The sequence below is a fragment of the Scatophagus argus genome, chromosome 20 (genome assembly GCF_020382885.2).
Source record: "Scatophagus argus isolate fScaArg1 chromosome 20, fScaArg1.pri, whole genome shotgun sequence".
Lineage (NCBI taxonomy): Eukaryota > Metazoa > Chordata > Actinopteri > Scatophagidae > Scatophagus > Scatophagus argus.
This window is the reverse complement of record NC_058512.1, coordinates 15,036,900-15,054,116: the sequence shown is the minus strand read 5'-3', so window position 1 is coordinate 15,054,116 and position 17,217 is coordinate 15,036,900. Positions and strand designations below refer to the sequence as shown.

General features: G+C 39.2%; 1 protein-coding gene across 1 annotated transcript in view; it reads right to left on the bottom strand.

The window, feature by feature from the left end:
• Positions 1-17,217, bottom strand: part of si:ch211-127i16.2 (probable flavin-containing monoamine oxidase A) — a 29,617-nt gene that overhangs the window by 11,867 nt on the left and 533 nt on the right. The window contains exons 3-8 of the mRNA XM_046375811.1: positions 16,222-16,402; positions 15,569-15,683; positions 14,478-14,635; positions 13,850-13,939; positions 11,809-11,893; positions 4,342-4,442 (exon numbers count right to left, since the gene is read on the bottom strand). Coding sequence (XP_046231767.1) covers positions 4,342-4,442; positions 11,809-11,893; positions 13,850-13,939; positions 14,478-14,635; positions 15,569-15,683; positions 16,222-16,402 — 730 coding nt within the window. The remainder of the gene's footprint in view (positions 1-4,341; positions 4,443-11,808; positions 11,894-13,849; positions 13,940-14,477; positions 14,636-15,568; positions 15,684-16,221; positions 16,403-17,217) is intronic.

Genomic DNA, 17,217 nt, shown 5'->3' with positions numbered 1-17,217 from the left:
TCCATAAATGCATATGTACTCTGTATCTCCGTGACACAGAGACTGGGCTGTCTGTGAGTGTGAAACTCTAACTGTTGCATATTTATTTATGCGTGTTGCTTTTGCTTCTTGTTATGCACTTTGTTTTTTAACCATAAATAAACACAGACTCGATTTGATAAATGTTTACTGAAGAAATGAATTCATTATTCGTGCTGTCTTGTATTACCCTTCCTAATTATTAGTTTGAAGATATTTTGCTGAGACCACAAAAGTACAGTTAGAATAGCAGTACAAAAACAGAGTTAAAACAAAACTTATTTACATGGCACTGTGCTTGGACTCTCCAAAGTATTACCTTAAGAATAAATAAGGTACAACATTCTTGTATTATAAATTATTTGATGTAGCTAAAGCACTCAAAATCATGTGAGATTTAGTAACCTTAGTTATGGCGACACACCAAAAGACAAAGTTTCTTTCAAACAGTTTTTTTTTTCAGGGCCAGTCCGATCCATTTTTTGCACAGAACATCTATGTCCTGCCAAAGAGCACTGTCAGGGAAGCTAATTTCGGTGAAGCGTGAAGCATGATGGCATATACCTTCATCCAATTCTAGACCTCAGGAGACATTCTGATGAGAAGAGGCAGTTCCTGGCAACACACAGTGAGTATACAGTGCACAGCATGTTGGACAAGGTTGTAGCTCTGCAAACACATGACATTGGTGAGGATCCTGTACAAGTGAAGACTGCCTCAGCTACCTCACTTCCATAACTGGGAGCATACAGTTACCTGGGAGTGCACATTAACATCAAACTAGACTGGTCAAACAGCACTAGTGTCCTGCACAAGAAGGGACAAAGTCGCCTACACCTGCTGAGGAGGCTGAGGTCCTTCTATGACACTGTGGCTGCATCAGCAACTTTCTACGAAGTGGTCTGCTGGAGCGGAGGTATTGCTGAGAGGCACTGACTGAACAAGCTGATAAGGAGGGCAAGCTCTGTTCTGGGCTGTCCTCTGGACTCAGTGGAGGTGGTGGCAGAGAGGATGATGTTGGCCTAGCTGTCAACCCCTCTCATCCTCTGTATTACACAGTGGGGACCCTAATTAGCTAAGTAGTGTAGGAAGGAACGCTACCAAAGGTCCTTTGTCCCGACAGCAGTCAGAGTCTACAACAGCTGTGTATCCTCAGGCTGCTGCTGTGACTCTTCCTCTATGGCCTAAATTCTCAGGTCACCGCTAATAAACCACCATTTTTACTTACTTTTTACCTGTGCAATACCTCAGTTGTATACATGTATAACTCCTTTCTACACAACTGTATATTTGCTGTAAAGTAAATATAACCTTGTACTTCTTTATTTTTCTTTTATTATTATTTTATATAATCTTTTATATGTTTTTTTTAATACCTTTTCTGTGCTTTTTGAACTGTCTTGTCCTACTGGCTGCTGTAACGACCAAATTTCCCTTCTGGGATCAATAAAGTCTCATCTTATCATATATCTTATCTTATAACTGCAATTTGTTGGACCTTATTCAGGTAGACATACATGGATCTTTTGACCTCATACCAGGACACCTGCTGCTATCTGCTACTTGAACTGTCACCCCACAAGAAGCTGCTTTTATGGTTGGATGGGTTTGTCCACATGTCATGCACAAATACTTTCCTCTAGGCTATATAATTCACTGATGCTCAGTCTTTTACATTGACCCCACGTAAACTCCAAACAGTAAGAAAGTCATTTAACTGCTATGGGTGTTTCTCTAGCAAATTAAACAACACTGGGGAGAGGTGCCACAGGTAATTGAAGAGACAGATGTGATGCCCAGCCTGAGGCTGCCTCTAAGGACTTGGATCCTGAGAAGGACAAGCTGGTGCTTCTAGGGTTGTCCCCTTACTGTGGAGAAGATTATCCAAAGCAGGAACGCAGACTTAACTATTTATGCTGAAAATGCAAAATCCTTGGGCTTGCACAATTCCAGTGAATTCAGTCAGTTCAGTGTTTTTTTGTTTTTTTGGGGGTTTTTTTTTGCATCTTTTACTAAAGAGACATCTGCTGCCATATGCTAACAAAGTGACTAATTTCCTCAGGTCATGGACATTTTTAATTCACTGTCCTCTGACATGTTTCCAACAGGAAGTAACAGCAGTGTCCAGTACGAAACTCCCTCTTCTTCTTGCTTCAATGGGGACTGCTGATGGGTCTTTTAAAAGAAGTTGTTGCTTGCATTTCTCTCCTCAGCTGTTTTCAGTCCAAACAATAATTCTGATAGCTTTAACTTCAGCTAAAAGGACAAGGGTGATATGAACAGTTAATTTTACCTGAATGTTAATTTTACCTGAATGTTGTTTTGAGGACATCTAACCTTTTATAATTTATACTAGAATGATGGTTGAAAAATTTTAGTTTGTTCTTTCACGCTAGCTCAATAAATTGTGTAATTAAACAAGGGAGAGATGATGAACAGCGGCAGTGAAACAACGTTGCATTGTGCAGATTCTGAGTTGTCTGGGACAGCTTACTCTGCTCTCTTGACATTTAGTAGGTGTTAAGCCTTGGATGTGCTATAGAGTGTATCATCATATTTCATCAACAATTATTATATATATATATATATACTGTGACGAAGGACACATCGTCACCTGGTTTGCGGCCTTTCTTACATATACATATACATAACAGCAGATAACAGTATTTTAAGATCTGAAATAACTTCAACCAGACGAGGAGATATTTGAACCTTAATTGAGAAATGGTTGAACAGCTTTTAACTGGTCCTGAAAGTGTCACAGGACTTTGGCATGGGTGAGAGGCCCACAGACGACTGAACTTTGTTCTGCTCAAACACATTTCTTTTTACAAAAAACTTTTTACCCAGAATACTGACAGATCCAATTAATTGCACAGGCCAGAGTTTTATGGTATACTTCAGGAAAAACTGGCTGAAATCAGGTCTGATTATTAATCATTGTATTCAAACAGGTAGCCCTAACTCAGCTGAGAGACAATTGAGTCGCTTTCTCTCACACTACGATTGCACATTCAGTGGTTTTGTAAATGAAAGTAAATGAGAGAGCTTATCAAAAATGATGAGGCCAGATTTAAATTTACAAACGTGCTAACATTGAATACAAAAATCAAATGAGGTTTTAGAAGTCAAGAACAGAAGAGATCAGATTCTCAGTAAGACTAAGACAGAAGTATCAGAGGGAAGACAACACTGCTTTCTGGCTCTCTTACTCATGAGAGAGCTTTGTGACATGCACATTAGTGTGGTACAACACCTACAAGCATTTGTTGTAACATTAGAGCGGAAAGAATCACAGCCATGATTCTTTGCATGAAAGAAAAAAAATCTGTGCAGTGGTTTTGAGATTTGATCCAGTATTCCTAAACACGGTATTACAATACTCAACTATATCAACATTTTCATAATATTACATCGCTATGCTCGAATAGTATGTGAGTCTGCAAGTTTGTCAAAGTCCACGCAAGGAGTCAGAGTTCACGCATGGAAAAAGCAAGCTCTCTAATATATATAAAACATGTGTATGCATAAACATATCTGGCTCCGTGTAGACAAAGCAAGAGAAGGAGAGCATCAAATGAAACATATTCTAGATCAGTGACCAATATTGTCATGTGTTTATCACGTTCTAAATGCATCTTGGCAAAATACCAAAACACAAATCTAATAAGTGTTTGCATGAGCACCAATGATTTTGTGTTCATTACAGTGGACAAATTTAATCTACTAACAAGGTGCACAAGCATTTGGTTAATTAATTGTGTGGTTGTAGAGTGCAAAATGGAAAAGATTAAACAAATCAAACTGCATGTGCTAGAACCTCTTTTGGATTGAGACCTACAAAGAACTTGTGCCAAATGAGTTTACAGCTGTCTGCTAAATAGCTTTTCTATTTTGTATAACAGGGAAACGAGTAAGCCTACATATCTGAAAATGATTTTCCATCACTCTGAAAACTATTGCTTAGAAACATTCTTGAATTTTTGTGGGAAAAAGGCTATATACAGAATGACCTCAAATGTATGCCTGGTCATGGATGGTTGAAAACCATAACTTAATTTAATATTTTGACCCAGTCTTGTCTGTGGGTTACTTAAAGTCATTTCACCAAAATTATCACATGCAAGCTGCAATTTGCAATCACCATCATCACATCAAAACATATGGCATACTTGCTACTCATGCATGAGCATGCAAGAGTCCTGTAAGTATGTAGTTTATTCATTTATTTATTTTCTGCTGTATTAACTTGGGAAATTGGGGTATGATCACAACCCTATTCACATAAACATCTGTTCAATTGTTTCATCCTTAGCTACTCACCGTCTGGTAGGTAATAATGAATTTTATCATGTGGCCCACAGGCATGTTCTGGGTAAGGAATTCTCTCTGGCTGGGCAGGGCTGGCTGGTAGTGGATCTTTGCTGTTGGGAAAGCAACAGTACACCATGAATCCCCAAAACTGTATGCTCCATTTAATCCACCTTCCCTGATCTTACCTGGCACAGTTTACATATATGAGACAAGATAAAAAAAAACACTAATAAATGTAAATGAGTAAATAAATAAAAAAAAATCAGTGAAAACAGATAGCACCCTTGAGTTAATCAGGATGGTTTTATCTTGAATCATGGACTAGCTTTAAAGGCCTTGCAAAAGAAATCCTCATGACCTAATAGTAGTTTGGCTGTTGCTTTGCTCTAATCACAGCACTTACATCTCCATCTCACTGATGGGAGAGCAGTCATGTAACTTCATCAGTACCGTTAGAGGTACACATGCAGAGAGGCCAGGCTGCTTGTGTGCTTGCTTTGGCAAAGCGAAGCGTCATCTGGACAAAAGCCAGGCTTTTAACGAATGAACCAGGGGAAGATGTGAAACATTATTTAGAAACTGTCAAGAGCCTGTCAGCAACCTCAAAATAATGCCCTTAATGCTAAACAAAATTGATGAGCCCGAAGCAATAAAATTGAAAAACAGTGACATGATAAGTAGCTCCGAGCTAATTTGACATGGTCACTTAGACGTTCAAATGACAGCACTGTACACATGACATAAGACCTGTCAAGTTTTGTCATATCCATAATGCTACTTGTTTTGACACCAAAACCATCTATGTTGACAACAGGGGATGTCTTCTCCCTCGTTATTTGTCAGGCGGCTGTGAGATTGTCTGCGGCTAAACAGGACGTATTCCGGCATCTCATTCTTTTGAACACTGAAGTGCTCCACGGTGACAACACTGTCATCCCCTCTTACATGCGCAAATCTGCTGTGGCACTTTTGTGGAACTTCATCACAACTCAGCATCACAGTTAAAACAAGATGACGTGATGACGAATAAACAGGGATGGCAAAGGGGATGGCAGTTTATATAACTAAGTAACATGAGATTAAGTGCATAAATTGGGTTCTATGTGCTCAAAAGGTGGGGGGGCTGCTTGTAAACAGACCTCAGCCATTTGCAGCAGTGACACAATCAGACTATTGTCAGGCACTCTTTCTGGCATTCTGCAATTTCCAGACTTTTACATTTTTGGCACCTTCTGAAAAAGCATTCAAAATTGCAAACCTTATGCAGCACAGGGCTTGCAATCTCCACAGGACAAATACTGACAATTTACTCTCTGTCAATTGAAAAGAAAGAGGTTCTTGAAAAATGATAAAATACTCTTACAACAGTGAGTGTTTGCTGCTGGTCGCTTCAAACTGCTCACACAAATATGGAGGCACACGTGGATTTATCTGCTGCTGGTAACTAGAGAAAATCTGAGTGTATTATTATATTTACTCACAAGTTGATGAGTTGGAGAGTAACATAATGACAATTCTAGACACGGCATTGCTTGGAAGACAGTGTTGGTCGGTCGATTGGTTGGCCTGCCACTTTGGTACACACTGAAATATGTCAACGACTGCTGGATGGATTGCCATGATGTTATCCACAGAATCCTTTGACTTTTCTTTGAGAGTCACCGTGAGGCTGACATTTGTAAAATGTCTCGGCAAACTACTGGATAGATTACACACATTCATGTTCCCCTCAGGACGCTGCAAATGAAATGTAATTTGCCATTTTCTTCTTTTACATCTGTTATACATTGGTTTGTTGGCATAATTAGTCATCTTTTCCTTCAGTAACATTTATTGACCAAGGCCAATATGCATGATCAGCAGAAAAAAATGATTATATAATTTATGTTTATATAAATGATATGGTTCTGCCACTTGGACCTTTAATATTCAGAACTACACACATTTCGACTCACAGCCTATTCATTAATAGACATATTGTTCTTGAAAACATTGCCAGTTTTATTTAGAATTCTATGAATTTTATGTGTCCTCAACCATCTGAGTCATAGACTCCCTGCTTTATAGTTTGACCACAGGATGAAAGGAGAAAGTCAAGGTCTCACTAAAAATGCTGACACAACCCTCATCTGCACCGTTCTCTGAAGTTCTCTTATTTGACAGTTCATCAGAAAGCTTTTTTTCCATCACTCTGTCATCTTTGGAAAACAGCTGCAAGTTCAAGAGCATCCCATGGCTCTGGAGTACCCTGCACAATCTCTGGTTCCTGACCTCTACTACTCTGACATCTGAGGATGTTGCTTCCCCCCCCCCGAGTGATTTCAGTCTTTTCTTCGTCTTTCTGGATCTTACTTTCTCTTTTTAACATATTGTGGCATTTGATCTTCTCCCTTTTCATTTTTGTGAATGCACAAGTGGACAATGGTGACCTTGCTTTCCCAAGTTTTTGTCTCACTGACCTATGAGTCACATCTCTGGTAGCCTTCAGCAAGTGACACCAGGTTTCCATTATTTTCTCACTTTTAACATAGCGCATGGGCACTTTCAGCATCTTTGACTGTCAGAAAGATGAGGGAAGGGAAACATGAAAAGCCACTCAAATCAAGAACATCAAAGGGTCGAAGATACAGATGCAGTTTTCGAATGGCAATTTTTTTAAGAGTGATGCCAAAAAAAAAAAACTTAAAAATGTATGAAAATAGCTTAAGCTAGCTAGAGCTGAGGTTTAGTTCATGGCTGTGCCTGTGTATGCTGTGAAATTGGATCATCTCTTTCATCCTGAAAAGCCAAAAGAGCAGTGCACAGCATGTGATGCAACAACCTGTTATGGAGAAGTCGAAGAAGAACCATAACTCTGGGCAGGTCATTTCAAAAGAATGAGGCACTAACAACAAAACAGATTCAAAAAAAAGAAATAAATAATACACAATGTCATAAATCTGTAAGGCTATCAGAAATATATCGCACAATTCACTAACCGCTTAATCCAACTGTTAAAGCTGGAATCTTATATCTACAGGCATGTTATATCAAACATCTTTCGTTGAATTATACGATGACACTTTTTGAAAATGAAAGCATAATAGCAGCAGACGTCCTCCCCCATCTCTCCATACACACACTGTAGCTCTAACATTAATTAATAATTAATAATTTCTCCCCTTGATCTTGACAAGAACAAACTAAAGGAGGATGATCATTTTGGCTAAACTTTCCCTCATTAGTTAAGGAATTCATTTAACTGTGGCTTGTTATTGGATGACTTTCATTCTGCTTTGAATAAATAGCTGACTAAATGCAGCTCCGTAACCGTAAGACAGAAGAACGCCTTTCATTTCGACTACTCATTTAAAGGCTGTCGGAATACCTTTTTTCTCCATCAGCCTCTTACTGAAAGTGATGGGATCCTACTGTATATGAACATAATATTACAGAATTACAGTAAAGTGCAGTCATCCAGATGAAAACACGATGCACAACTCTACTCCAACAGATCATTCTTTATTCAAGGTCTGTTCCTGAATCAGAAGTCAAAAAATAAAGTCAATGTCAGCACTTCAATTATAGCTTATCTTCAGTGCAGTAATTTGTCATGTGCTTGCACCATGGAGCGTCTCTCCTGCTGGGCTGCTTATAGCACTATTGGCCAAACCAGTGGTGGACAGAGGCGAAAGAAATAAAAAGGGCACCAGCTGCTTGTGGTGGGCCATCAGGTCACAGAAAGCCAAAGTGCTTTTATGGTGAAATATTTCCAAAGCCTGGTTTAAAACTGTTTTAGTCTGTGACTCAGGTTTAACATAAAACTACTACATCTGTATAATAAATAGGCCAACAAGTATTTTTTTAAGCATGTACAACCGTCTATATGGCAACTCATCACATTTTCTACACAGGAAAGGCATCAAAGACGGCATTTCAAAAAATCGACCAACAAAGTACAAGTTGAGCTGCCCTATTTTATTACTGAAACATTTACCATGTTGATAAAGGTAGGACAGCCAAAAATGCTTGGGGAGGAAAACAAGGTATATATATATATATATATATATATATATATATGAAATCTTTGTAAAAAGTCACTAAGAGTGCAAAATCTGGTTACAAGTAACTGACTGCCAAAATTTTAAGGATCTTTATCAAAAATATTTTTTAAAGGTGGCATCTAGTGATTGGGTTGCAGATTGCAGCCAATTACACACCAATTATCTCACTGTTCCCCGTGTTGGTTGCTGGAAATGAACCAAAGACTCATTTCGAGGTGATAAACACAACAATTCTGTGTCAGGTGATTATACACTAACAAAAATATAATTATGAATATTATATTCCATTTCTGTTCTTAATTATCTTTAAATGCTGCACAATGGACTGTTAATTTTTTTGTTTCAATGGTAAAAAAAACCCCAAAAAAACCAAAAAAAAAAACATTACTGTCACACCGAAACGACAACAACGAAGCGAGCATTGCCCATGATATTAACATTTCTTCTATAGTGAGCTAAGCTTTGCAAAGACATACGAACCTGTTGAGGAGTAACTAGTTTCATGGTTGCATAGTGTTAATAATGGTAACTAGAGTTAAAAAAAAAAATGTTTGATTTTGCATTGCCTCTCATCTGCCACTGAAATCAGTGAGCAAGTCAGCTAGTCAACGTGAGGCTACCACGCCTGCCACCAGACAGCCCCTTCAACGAGGGTAACCATGGTGTTGAACAAAAACACCTTTCAGAGATGGAAATTCACTATGTTTTTTTCCTTATGAAATAAGAAAAGGGCTGTGACATTACTGTGTAGTGCAAAGCTTGTTTACCAGCAGTGAAAATGCTGCCAACATCAAAACACTTCCAGATATCCAAACTTCAGGAAACATCCACAGGTAAATTAAAGTGACAGGTTTAAAAGTTTTTAGGTCTTTTCAGCGACTTTGCCCACTTTAAAACATTCATTGAATGTAATCGGCTTCTTTACTTTAATGAAGTAATTAAAATAGTTAATCAATCCATAAAAGAGTAACTAGTGATCTGTAACTTATTACACTTCAAAGTAACTTTCCCAACCCTGCCTACTCATTGACACTTGCTATATTGCTCATCTGTAGAAATTCAAAATAAACACTGATATGACTTTAAACTCAGCCAGATAAAAATCAGATTGCATTAGTTATCATCATAATCACTTCAGCTCCCACTTTGTGTTTAATCCATAAATTAGGCTCCATTAGTTTCATTCACAGCTCAGTGGGTACCGACTTAGAATCCTGCCTCAGAGTGTCAGTTGACAAATCAACGCTAATGCACTGCTCACCTGTTTTTCACTAGTATAAACGAGGATCTGGTCTAAACCGTGAGTGACAGATGCAATAGTTTCCTCACCACTGCTCAAGTCTGCTGCCATATACAGCAGATCCTCCTCCATGAGAAGATAAGTGGCAACATCAGATAGGGTGTTGCTTGGCTGTATGTCGAGTTGGGTTTTAGGTAAAGCGCACTTTTAGTCAGGTATGATGACTTTTGAAAGTGACGTCAAGAGCTTTAACTTCAGACACCTTGCAATAAAAATAAGTGCCCGCACAGACACATACATGCACACATCGTTTAACAGTTGTGCTTCCCCAGAGACTTCCTACTTGATAAAGGGAGACAGGAAAAACTTGTTGAAACGAAATGTTAATTTGGTGACTGCAGAGCTGTCTCTGTAACTATCACTGAATGTTAGACAGAGCGCCTAATTGCATTATATTCCAAGCGCATGCTGTGAAAGCTCAATTGGGATTTTTTTTTTTTTTTAAATCGTGCAGTCTCACAATGAACCTACTCGCTAACTGAAACATGCAAATACTTTAATTACATTTTCTAAAGTCAACACATGGACAAAATTTCCAAGCTCATCCTTTCCATGCATATTTCATATGCAGAGAAACCAAATGGTTCATAAATCACTGAGGTGAGTGAGAGAAGTGGTAACCAAAAAGTGGTGAAAAAACTGACAGGACTCATTTTAAAAGATGGATGGATGAAAGAGGAGACAAATGTGGGAGCCAAGAACAGGAAGTGTGATATATAAAGGAACATGCAGCTTATATCCAGCATAACTGCTTGGTTTGTGGATGTAGTGGTGTCTTTTAACGTTGAGTACCTCTTGAACCCCCTGAAAGTATTCTGTTTTTTTTTGGTTTTTTTTACTTTTTTTTCATTCATCCATCTACTAACTAATTCAAAAGCAGTTGACTTGAGAATTGATTATGAACATCAGGTGAAAAACAGAGAAAATAAAGGGCCAAACATGAGAGGTTATGGATACTTTACACTTTACTGTCCAAGGAGGGCTTAGAATCATCTAGAGTCAGAATTATTATTCCCAATGTCTGTGTGAAGCTCTCCTCTTCCCTCCCCCACTCACCGGAAAGCTTCTCAGGTTTGCTCACTGCCATAAAATTCAAATGAAACACGTCACATAGATGACTTCAAACAGCAATCCTCTCTTTAATTTATCCCAGACTCCTTTTGGGAGAGGTGACGTCTCAATCACCGGCCTGACTTTGGCTTTTGAAAGTCCCCGTCAATCTCCCCACACTGTGTTAAGGCCAAAACGTGGCACTGTGGCACCCGAGCCAGAGCAATCCATGCTGCATAATTCAACACTGCTCTCAAACCTGTCTCATTAAAGATCCTGGCGATGGTCCATGGCTCTGAGTATGAGGCTTTGAGTGACAGATCTGTTGCCAGCTTAGTACAAACAGGCACAGACCCAGAGTAAGCCCGAGCTTCAGCTTCGGCCCCTTCCAAGCCTCACAAAAACTACCCTCGGCTCCCGGCCTCAACATCAACCAGCACCAACTCCAGTCTTGCCATAGGTTTTGCACAGCACCAGCCAAACTGCAAAAATTAAATGAATCACAGCTCCAAGTGACCACTAGTTTAACCTGACCAAGAAAGGCTGGGTATGTTTTCTCAAATGCATTTGCACAACAAGATGGCAAATGCACATGCCAGGCCACACATTATTTTTTCAGTGATCAACATGGCATGTTTTTAATGAAGTTTGGTTCAATTAAAAACTTTCTGGTTCTTGTGAACAGCTCGAAAACACACTGCTGCGGGGGGCCATATCCCTCCCTCCCTGGTGGTTTGAGAGAGGACGGTACTGACGTGTTTGTCACTTTCAACTTCCCACTGCCGACCATAACGAATGTCACATTAGCCCCCAGTTAAAGTTTTGGCCTCAACTCTTGCTCTGGTTCAAAATCCAATCCAGGCAATTCCTCAGCCCAGGGCCTGACCGCAGACAGACTTTACTTCAGCCAAAGTGACTGCCACACCCCACAGCCAAAAAGATTTAGAAAAATCAATGATTTATCTGCATGGGTGCACATTTTTTCACATTTGACAGACATGGTGAGAGAGGAGGATATTTGCCTCCTGCATCAGTGAGAATTTCATTTAGCGAGTCGACAGAGGCAGGAGACATGCAACTGACCTGCCAAATGAGGGGGGCAAGTGACAATTACAGCTCTGCACAAGAAGGTGTTGGTGGCGGTCGTCACCCTGGCCCACTCAGCATCCTGTTGAAACAGAAATACAAGTTTATTTGTAAGCAAGTTGCACAGATTTGCATGTTACATCCTCTTTGGTGTGGTGGAGTTGTTAATAAGTATGACCCCATGTTTTTGTATGCAACTGCTAAATTAATACCTTTTTGGAGCCAAACCATGCATTTCAGCATTAATATAGACAAGACTGATTCCTGGGAGATTCTAAGGAGGAGATTAGAATCATTGCAGACAGTATTGCTCTTACAGTTGCAGAGCACTTATATGCCAGCTCCCTTGGTCTCACATCTATTTCAACTAAACCTAAGCCTCTGGTGATAATTAAAACTCACCCACCACAGAATGTCACTGTGCAACAAAGAAAGCTCTTTTTCTTCTGAGACTGTAAAACAGTAAAAAAAAAATTTTTGGTGGGGGGAATTAGGAATTAATTGTATTATATTTTTAGATGTCTAGACTGAGTCCCTAGAAACTTTAGGATGTAGGATATATATATATATATATATATATATATATATATATATGTATGTTTCAAACATAGTGAAGGCCCTCTGTAATTAGGAGTTCATATCTTCTAGCACCAATGTAACGACCCTTAGCTCTTTGGCTTTTTGAGGGTCAGAGCAGAAAATGAAAGGGTTCCCAGCTCAAACTTCAAACTTTCATAAAAGTTTCAAGGAAGCCAATTTATTTATTTTCCCTGACATATTCATAAAATGATGGTTTTATATTTTTTTGCGTGTGTGTGCCTGGTACTGTTGCTTTGCAGAAGGAAGATCCCGGGTGTGAAGTCAACTAGGCTGTCCAGGGGCCTTTCTGCGTGAAGATGGCACTTTTCTGCCCGTGTCTGTGTGGATTCCCTTTGGGTCTTCCGGTTCAGTTAAGGTGAACTAAAAACTTTAAGTTGCCTGTAGCTGTGAATGTGAATGTGAGTGTGAATGTGTTTGCCTGTCAATATGTGTTAGCCCCGTGATAGACTCGCAAAATGTCAAGGGTATGCCCTGCCTGTCACCCAGTGCATGCCCGGATAGGCTACCTCCCGTGACCCTGTAAAGCTAATGCGACCATAGAAAACACATGCCTCCTTATTCTTATTCTTGTGTGTTTGGGTGTAGCACCACAACTGGTGATTGTTTTCGATTGTGATTCACTGGATTATTTTTCAAGTGATTTCATTTTTAAGTGTATAAAATATAAGGCTGCAGCTAACAAATATTTTTAAAAAACTGATTAATTTTCCAGTTACTTTCTGTGCAAATTCATTAATTGTTTTGGCTGTAAACATAGCAGAAATGCCCGTTCAGCTTTTTTCTTGAGATCACCTGTTTTGTTTAAACCAATAGGTATCCAAAGATATTAACTTTACTATTACAAATGACTAAGAAAACCAGCAAGAATTCAAACTTGAAAGATAAGTGTTTTGTTTATTTTTCTCATTGATCAATCAGCTGCACTAATAATGTGTGTAAATACTGAGAAAAATTCCTCCTCCATGGTGACATCTATTTTTTATTATTTTGTCTCACCGAATATCCAAAACCCAAACATATTCAAATGCAAATTCTCTCTTTTCAGAAGCTACAATTAGTTCATTCTTGACATTTTTGCTGTGGAACATATTAGGAAATGCTAATGGAATCAAATGGGAGTATCGTCACTGATTGGATTTGGTATTCAATTCAGTATTTTACAGTCTATAATCCAATAATTTACTCTGTCATCCAGACATTCAAAATTTATTATTGGACCTATCTAACAGTCAACATACATAAAAAGTATCTAAATCAAGGTAAAGCCCTGCATTTTAGGGTGCATGGAGCCGTCTTGGTTTCTCATCTGTGGATAAGGAGGACAGTCAGGCGGAACAGACAGTGCCTTCACAGGAGACGGCCTGTTTCCCCACCAAGGAAGCTGTTATCTCTATGTCGCGCCTCATCAATCCCTGAGTGAGCTGTTACTGTACTCTACCTGCCATATGGTCGTCACAGCAGAACCCAGTCGGACATTCTTCCACCCAATACGTTCTGCCAGACACTCTGAAAGCTGCTGGGTGCCTCCCTGTGGAGAGCCAGATATTACACGTCAAGGTAAAACCCACAGATGACCTCCTCCCCATGGCAGGCAGAGTGCTTCAACTTAAAGGGTCACTTCACCCAAATTATAAAAACACAAACCCCTGGTGGTGTCTCGCCAGCCATGCATATGATTCATTTCTATTTATTTCTATCTAAGATTTTGATGTATGTGTCTCTGAGCCTTCTGCCGACACCCAAATGCAATAAAACATTTTGTGTGTTATCATCAGGAAATTAAAAATGACATTTAAAAAAACTTATCACCAATGTGCCTTTCTGGAAGAATGTTCTGGATATCCTGCATAAGCCACAGAACCAACTGTGAATGCTTTTCAGTGATAATTTTCTTCCAAAGGTTAGAAAAACTTTTTTACTCCAGAAACAATATGTGAAGAAAAGCAATCATAAAAAACTAAAGAAAAAAACAGAAAACACACCCAACTGAAGGAATAGTGGCTTTTCGGGGAAGGGCTTGACTCAGATACGCAAACTGTTTTGAGAGACTGGGTCCAGCTGCATACCTTTATCTTGAGCTCTTGAGCGGAACCTGAAGAGCTTTCCAGCAGCGGCAGCAGCCCCCCAGCTGCTGTGGCATACATGAGGAAGAATAGGAAGGACATCTGGGATGGCTCTATGCCAAAGACAGACCTGCTACACAGCCCCATCTCCTCTTTTAGCTCTGGCAGAAAGGGATGATTAAATACATACTTCAGCTCTCACTTGCACAGTAATAATATAATTTTCTCTGAAATGACTGTGTCCTAGCAAAGTTTGCTAATCGTTATGGAGTGCAATGTCAAATAAATGCAATTTATTCTGCTACACAGAGGTCTAAACCACAGAGTATAGTTAGCAAAGAGACACCTGAGACAATAATGAGGATAGTTTCCTTCATCAAATGAAGTCTGTTTTCAAAGAGGCCATCTTAGCCTGTAGTCAATAAATCTGATACTGCATGATGTATTCTTCTGATCTGCTGTAACAATTCATGTATGAATACAGTAGACATGTAGACATTTTATGTACTGACTACAGCACTTTGATCCATACTAATACTGCATGGACTGTCATGAAATTTGGTACAGACTTTCAACATTTCCAAACGATGAATGTTTATGATCTTATTGACCTCATTACGTTTCACCTAGTACCATCACTAGGTCAGAATTCCAGTGTATCCGATATTTGATTTTATGATCAAACTACTGAAAAAAAAAATTGATAATGCACGCTAACACTGTAAGCTACAGTGGTGACCGACAATATACCAGCTGCACTGTTGTTGTCGTTAGCGCTGCAACTACTACTATATGGCTACCATGACTGATGAGAATCAGTGACAAACTTTGGGCTGCAACTTTTATTGATTTTACTATTATTCATTTAATATGAGCCTTACAGTCTCAAAGTGTTTTTGTAAAATACCGACACCGACTAATTTTCACTAACTACTGAAATCATCTACTTTACAGTGGAAAAAATTGTACTCCAATCATTTCTTTCTTTTGTTATACTGGACCAAAAGTATTAATGAAAATCACCAAAAATCACCAACACCAACACAAAACGGAGGGAAGTCAACATGTTTTTCAAAACTACCCTTAACTCTGACCTGCAGTCCATGCATGCTGCTCAATGTACGAGTGCAGGGTCATACTGTCCAGTTGAACAGCATTGGGAGTCTTTGAAGGATCCTGGACACATACTGTGGCACACAATCTGTCAATCTGAGCGAAAATTCAGTCACACAACATGCTCACACATAATGATTTACCACTGTGATCCAAAAGCATCCCACAAAAGAATAATAATAGCTACTCGGGCTTTGTCCCCTTCATATTTCTACTTCCCACTGCTACAATAACAATTTATCCTGGGCAGGAAAGAGTGTGATAAATATACTCTTGCCCTATCAATCCTAAAGGAAATTGCATTCTAAATGAGTGATACCGTTATCGCGTTCATTTTGATCTTCTTAGTGCCTCTAGGCATAGTCAAGATATTAGACAGGAAAGCTGATTATAAAAATATATGGCTGTTAAAAAGTGACCTCTAAAGAAATATTGTTTATCTGCTGATAGATATATAATTTGTATCATTGTGTTCTTAGTGCACATGTATCACTCAACAATAAATGAATGAAAACCACTCCTCAGCATTGTAAGTAACATATTTGGCTACTGAGAGTTGTGGTAATTTGACTGACTGCTCTACCTGAATGTAGGTCTAAGTGCAGAATAATGTTGTGTAAGTCTGTTGCCTCACCCTCCACAGGAGCTGGGTAAGGTCCATTAGCACCACTGGGGATAGAGCAGGAATACTGGTTCTGTAGGTGCGAATTTTGGCACTTGGCCCACCCATGTGGTGCACCTTCTTGCCAAAACTGAACTGAGGATAGGTCTCTAAGCCCAGCTCTTTTATGAGCTCCAAGATGTGTGTCTGGGTGCTGAAAGAGAAAGAAAAACATTTTTAAGATGCTAATGTTTACAGTGTTTCGGGATTTACTACAGGGTTAACACACTTACAAATAATCATCAACGCATTTGTTCTGAAAAGACAGCTTGAGAGTAAAACATTGCTTGGCTGAGCCCTTAAACAGCCACACAAAAACATCTTTGAAAACTGGTACAACAGAGCAATGAAGCTCCTGAGAGTTAGTCTCTCCTCTTGAATTTAAACTGTCATCAAAGTGGTCTTGACCAGTACACTTCACAACTTCTACAGTTCACCACTTCAGTTATATGTTGTAGCCTAGACAAGTTGTGAGAGTTTGTTACTTTGAACAGAATCTCTGCTGAGAGTGAAATTTCTTATAAATAACCTTGTCTGAACAAGACCTTCGCGTTACTGATTAATCAGTCTTCCACAGAGGAGTCAGAGGAGTACGTTTATTTGTGCTTTAGAATGTCATCAATCAGAAAATAACATTTCTTTTCACTAGTTCTGTAGTCACCAATACTGCTAGCTCTCTTCATTCACTGTCTAGCTCGCGTGACCACCATGGTGCTCTCGAGCCGGGGAGGAGGGGCCAACCTGCGGCCAAATCTTACTCACTTTGGGAAAGTGAAAAAAAAAATCAGTGTATCCACTCTATGATTTGGACTTGTTCCAGAATTCAGTGGGTTGGCTCATTATACACCTTTGAACAAAATTTCACGAAAATGAGACCAGTAATTTTTAATAACACTGACGAACAGGCAAACAAACACACTAACAAACCATACTAAAACATGACCTCCTCTGCAACCTCTCAGTGACTCT